This window comes from Nicotiana tabacum, chromosome 6, assembly GCF_000715075.1.
Source record: "Nicotiana tabacum cultivar K326 chromosome 6, ASM71507v2, whole genome shotgun sequence".
NCBI lineage: Eukaryota > Viridiplantae > Streptophyta > Magnoliopsida > Solanales > Solanaceae > Nicotiana > Nicotiana tabacum.
Window position 1 is genome coordinate 182,979,727 of NC_134085.1, and position 6,571 is coordinate 182,986,297.

A 6,571-nucleotide genomic window follows, 5' to 3' on the forward strand; every position below is an offset into this window, starting at 1 on the left:
TCGTTTTCGTATAATAGTAGCATGTCCACAGAGTAGCATATTCGCACCTTTATTTATCACATACATGGGGCATAGTTTGCTGGCTGGCTTTTGAAGCTAATAAAGTTAAAGTAGTGGCTGCTTCACTGTTTTATCATTGAAAAGCAGCATTTGTCAATACAGTCGAGGGATTTAATATTACGTTAGTAGTATTTAGTAAGCTACAATACTTTTGTCTTTCAAAGGTGATTGTCTGTCCAGTTAATTTCAGAGCACATTGGATCCTTTTACTGTTTAAGAAGACGTGAAAAATCTAAAATTGGTCCCTCTTCTCTCGTAAGTGGTAAAGAAAATGTGGATTACAATAGCTAAAGCGTCACTCTGTCTTTGTTGTTGGTATTGCATTTTTTTTTGGAGTCTTGATTGGCGGCTTTTCACCCTCAAGGCATCACTTCTTGAGTTGTGCGGAAAGTTCAAAATTTTCATTTAAGTGGCGAAGCTAGATTTTGAGTTTTAAGAGTTTTGTATTGCAAAAAAAAAGAAGCTCACTGGAATTTGGATAAATTACTTTTATATATTAAATGTTATTTAACAATAATACGGAGTCTGAACCAAAGATACTACGTATCTTTTAACGAACCCATTAAGAAGAATTGTTGCTCCAATCCTCGTTTTCAATTCACGAAGACACAAAGAGTAGCTGCCTACTACTTGTTATTCTTCCTGTTTCATTTTTATATCGTGGTATTCGGTTGAATACAAAGTTTAAGAAAGAATTTTTTTAAAAATTTATTGGCTTAATACATACTATGACATTTGTGTTATACCTATAAAAAAAATATGTCATTAAATGTTAAATAAGACTTTTAAAATTACCAATCATAAAAAAAATTACATTTAATTTTTCGAGATAAATTAATTAAAAAAGGAAATTAACGCCAGTATTCCACGATTCTTGTTCTAGGGCACTAATTAGCTGCTCCAAATTAGTAAAAGTTTAACAAAGCACTTGGGCGGGCAAAACAGCAAGCCAGTGAGTGAAGACTGGCCAACAAATGTCACGCTAAGGAAAAATACGCAGAAAATAGATTAAGTAAGATAGACATTCACTTTGATTCGTCATTTTACAATGACCAATAGTATCCTGTAACCCAAGGCTAAAGCCCTTTTGCTTCGCCAACTTGTATTCTTGTAACACAACATATAATTTTCAACTAATCTTGTCATATGCCAACATCACTGATTGAGTTATAATAATTGATTAAAGTTGATAAAGGCAAGAGGTCAAATGGGGCACACACATCGAGAAAAAGAAAACGAAAGACAACAAAGCAAAGAAAAGTATAGATGCCATTCGCACCATTCATGTGGCATCTATAATTACATGCAAATTAAATTAGTACTAGAACAAATTTTAACAGAATGTTGAAAAAGTAGGACCAGTGTTACTGATATAAAACCCCACCAATCCAACACTTCTCTTCACAACTCTACCTTATATTTCTTCATCCAAAATGACACGTGTCAAAGATTTCTTCGCCGGAATGTTGGATTCCGGCAAGAACGTTAATTTTTCCAAAGGAAAAAAGAAACTATTCTTGACCGTCGTTGCCTCAGTCCTACTCGTTGCAGCAGTTATCGGAGTAGTTGTCGGTGTAAAATTCCGTTCAAATAACTCCGACGACCACGCAGACATACAGGCCATTACCTCTGCAGCTCATGCCATTGTAAAATCTGCGTGTGAAAACACCCTGCACCCCGAATTATGTTACTCTACAATTGCAAGTGTTTCAGATTTCTCCAAAAAAGTAACTAGCCAAAAAGACGTGATTGAGTTGTCCTTGAATATCACCTGCAGGGCCGTCCAACACAACTTTTTTAAGGTCGAAAAACTCATCAAAACAAGAAAAGGTATTACTTATTAAAATGCATAACCATCTCGAATAAACTTAAATTAACTAACAAAGTACACTTTTAATTACTGTATTTAATTATATTATGTCTTAACTTGGGGCCTTGAGAAACAGTCTCTCTGCTCAATGTAAGGGTAAGGTATAATTTACCCTCCATAGACTCCACTAGTCGGATTCTACTGAGATGTTGATGTTGTTGTTATGTCTTTAACTTGCCCTTAACGTCGTGTAGGTAGGTTTGATTTCATATTGTCTGATTGAATATCATGTTGAACGGTGTGACTGATATATTAAGTAATTGTTTAATTATACAGGTCTAAAGCCACGAGAAAAGGTTGCGTTGCACGATTGCCTTGAGACAATAGACGAGACTCTCGACGAACTCCACACGGCCATAAAAGACCTCGAGCTATATCCCAACAAAAAGTCTCTGAAAGCCCACGCAGATGACCTTAAAACTCTAATAAGTTCAGCAATTACTAACCAAGAGACTTGCCTTGACGGTTTCTCTCACGACGACGCCGATAAAAAGGTTCGCAAAGCTTTGCTGAAAGGTCAAAAGCACGTAGAAAAAATGTGCAGTAATGCTTTAGCTATGATTTGTAATATGACCGATACAGACATTGCTAATGAGCAGAAGTTGAAGGGTACCACTACTAACAGGTATTAAAATTTGTCTTGTCCGAATATCTTAAAGTTTAAATTATTAAAAAGAGTGTATATTTATTTGCTTAATTATATTTACGACGCTGCAAGCATTGTTATACTAAAAAATATATATTTATTTACTTAATTATGTCTTAAACAATAGGAAGTTGAGAGAGGACAATAGTGAGTGGCCGGAGTGGTTGTCTGCTGGGGACAGAAGATTGCTGCAGTCCTCGACGGTGAGGCCCGACGTGGTTGTGGCGGCGGACGGAAGCGGAAATTTCAAGACGGTGTCGGAGGCGGTAGCAAAAGCACCAGAGAAGAGCAGCAAGAGGTATGTAATAAGGATAAAAGCTGGTGTTTACAGGGAGAATGTAGATGTGCCGAAGAAGAAGACAAATATTATGTTTATGGGAGATGGAAGAAGCAATACTATTATTACAGGAAGTAGAAATGTGAAAGATGGTAGCACTACTTTCCACTCCGCCACTGTTGGTAAGTTTTTCAATTATTTGTATCCAGCTAGCTTTAAAAAATTGTAACTTTTTTCTTCTGATTAATTCCTTAGTTTACTACTAATACCATGTAGAGTTAGCTTAGGTCTGCAGCTAACTATCGCTAATTGGATTTATTGCTATTTTAACTAATCTTACTATTAGTAATTAACGTTGAGGAAATGGCGTGAATGTCCTTAAACTGGTGGTTTAATGTTATTGCTGATTATATTGATTGAAACTAAGAAACTACTTATTAACCTTTTACCGTAATCTTTGACCTCCTCCGTCCCCTCTTATCAATGGTCATGTCCTTAGTGATAAAACAACGTCATATCCTGCCTAATTATTATGAAAAATTTAGTGTAAATCATTCTTTAGGCGAGTGTATATAAGTTAAGCCCATTTCAAAGTAGAAATCATTGTTTCGGAGCTGGAATCCTGGAAAATGTGCTAATAATTCCACACACGAACAAAATAATGCGTACAATGTTGCAAAGGAATTGAAGCAGGGATATGGCCATGTGGGAAGGTACTATTTGGAACATTATCTTTTCTTTTGGGTGAGATTTAGTAACATTATCGGTCCCTACTCAGTCCTAAAGTATAAAATTATTACTATGTTACATCACATTTTAAAAAAAAAATTAAGCTGATCTATTCTCACTTGAAAATAAGAAAAAGTTCATTAATTTACCTCTAAAATGAGAAAAGAAGAACTAAAGTTCAGTACTTTTATTTGTTTGTAGCAATTGAACAGAATTTAGTGTCTAGCCTTTATTTTTTACTCAATCTGGAAATTACGAATCTCACGTCTGGAAAAGTAAATTGGAGAGCTGCACGATTTAGATTTGTCATCCACTTCGGCTAAATATAATCTAGTCGCAAGATTCTAGTGATATGATCAAAGCCTTTGATTCAAAGGTTACAGTTCGCTCTCTGATGCTTTCCAGCTGGGAACTGGCTTCTTTCCTTTTTAATACTTCATAACTTTTGACTTTTCTGTATCAATGAGGTCACCTCTTTCTTCCCAACTTAGAAAAGTATCATCTATTTCCCCCATTTAGTATATTTACTATCTTTTTTTTTTTCTCTTTCTGAAACAGATTCTTTATTTTTTTGAAGTAAGGGTAAAGTTTGTATACACTCTATCCTTCATATACCTACTTTTGAGATTTTACTGGATTGTTATTGTTATAGTATATTTACTAACTTTATCTAAAACTATGATACTAGAAGGAAAATGATGATTTATTACTCTGTTCTATTTCAATTTAGTTATTTAGATGACACACTTTCTTTATTAGTCTCTTAACAAAGAATGACACATTTTTATATTTAGAAACTATTTTACTTTAAATTTTTTATTTTACTCAATTTCCCGTTAATTAGAAGCTTTTATACACACAAAAATATCATAAGCGCCCAAAGCTTTGGCCCTTTGAACTTATAGGATCACATGTTTTAAAAAAATATTAAATTTTGTGTCTAAGTCAAATTATATCATTTGAATTTGAAAGAAATTATAATTTTATAATGGAAATAAAGGTTCTTTTCTTCTTTATAGCAGCCTTTAGTAACTGATTCCTTTGATTACGGTCCCGATAAGAATAATTCATTGGTACATTCTTAGCTGGCAATAAATGTGACGCTCTCACCTTTTTTGTACTTTAGTCACTTGGATATTTATTCGATTTCGATAGGGAAAGAACTATGTGACAGTTGAAAATTCAAAATCTAACATACATTTATTAGTCGTTTTATTCGTGTTGTTGGATAGAATTATTGATGAGTTGTCTCAAATTGATGTGCAGCTGCGGTAGGTGAAAAATTCTTGGCCCGAGACATAACTTTCCAAAACACTGCAGGGGCCGCAAAACACCAAGCCGTAGCACTTCGCGTGGGGTCTGATTTGTCCGCTTTCTATAGATGTGACATTTTAGCCTATCAAGACTCTCTCTACGTTCACTCCAATCGTCAATATTTTGTTCAGTGTTTAATTGCGGGCACTGTTGATTTTATTTTCGGCAATGCTGCTGCTGTTTTACAAGACTGTGATATTCATGCCCGGCGTCCTGGTTCGGGTCAGAAGAATATGGTCACAGCCCAAGGAAGATCTGACCCGAACCAGAACACTGGAATTGTGATCCAGAAATGTAGAATTGGTGCAACGTCTGATTTGAGACCAGTTCAGAAGAGTTTCCCCACGTATCTTGGACGGCCATGGAAAGAATATTCTAGGACTGTGATTATGCAATCGTCAATTACTGATGTGATTAATTCTGCTGGATGGCATGAATGGAATGGGAATTTTGCGCTTAATACTTTGTTTTATGGCGAGTATCAAAATACTGGGGCAGGAGCTGGGACCTCAGGAAGAGTTAAATGGAAAGGGTTTAAGGTCATTACAAGTGCAACTGAGGCTCAAGCTTATACTCCTGGTAGATTCATTGCTGGAGGTAGTTGGTTGAGCTCCACTGGCTTCCCTTTTTCTCTTGGTCTCTGAAATCCTTTATTTTAAGTAGTATTTTGTTTTCAAGTTTTTGTGAAGTTTCATGAGAAATGTTTATTTTGAGCCGGAGGACACTCATGCATGGCAATGGTGTTTGGCTGATGGAGAAATAACAAGATTCATCAACGAATAGGGGTTGGAAATTTTCTTTATGAACTTCTATTCGTGCTGAGGAATTTTAGTGATATAGACCTAAATATTCCCTAATGTGTGTAATTATCCTATCTAAAAGCGAAAAGCCAAAAGAATGTGGAAATAAAATAAGAGAATTTCAAAGCTCCATATACTTATCTTTGTCCTAACGTCTTACCCTGTAATTACTGTTTGCTTTTTCATTATTCTTCACTTAAATATCAAGTAATAAAGTAATTATTTTTTAACTAATTAACATGTATTCATCTAAACTCTTGAGCACAGCAACTTGTTCACGATTAGGTGTGTTGCTAATTGTTCTATCGGCAACATTACTCAATGGTTGAAGTTCAACTACCACCCTCTTGTCAGCTTCCAAAGTTATTTATACCAGTCCGCCAAGATTTTCAAAATACAAAAATTGGCTCGTCGCAGAAATTAATTTTATTCACTAGCTAAAAAATGTATATTATATATATATATATATATATATATATATAATATTAATTAAATAAAGAATATATATTTATCATCTTATTATTTTTTGGGAGCGTCTAAGAATAAACATTTCTCTACATTGTATACTCAGGTTTGTCCCAAAAAAATGGACAAGTTAAAATTTACTGAACAATTGATTAGCGGAAAAATGACACTATATAATTGATTAGCGGGCAGTGGCTGTCAAATAAGTTGTGGGCTTATGCCTAGGTGTTTCTCTTTTACCTTTCTTGTGAGCGGCACCACACTCAATTGCATTACCCATTTTGGGTTGAAGTAATCAAACATCCAAAAGTGAGAGAGAATATATCTAACCCAATTAACATGGTCAATCTCTTGCTTGGTCAGTATTCTCCATTTTGGTTAAGAAGAATTAGCCCAAATATCTGCTCATC

At 34.9% G+C, this 6,571-nt stretch overlaps 1 protein-coding gene across 1 annotated transcript; it reads left to right on the forward strand.

The window, feature by feature from the left end:
- Positions 1–1,491: 1,491 nt before the first annotated feature.
- On the forward strand, positions 1,492–5,826 carry LOC107815259 (pectinesterase/pectinesterase inhibitor U1-like). The gene is given in 4 exon segments (NM_001325947.1): positions 1,492–1,890; positions 2,207–2,555; positions 2,704–3,035; positions 4,849–5,826. Coding segments are annotated over 4 exon segments (1,740 nt in total). The 5' UTR covers positions 1,492–1,523; the 3' UTR covers positions 5,541–5,826.
- Positions 5,827–6,571: the final 745 nt, after the last annotated feature.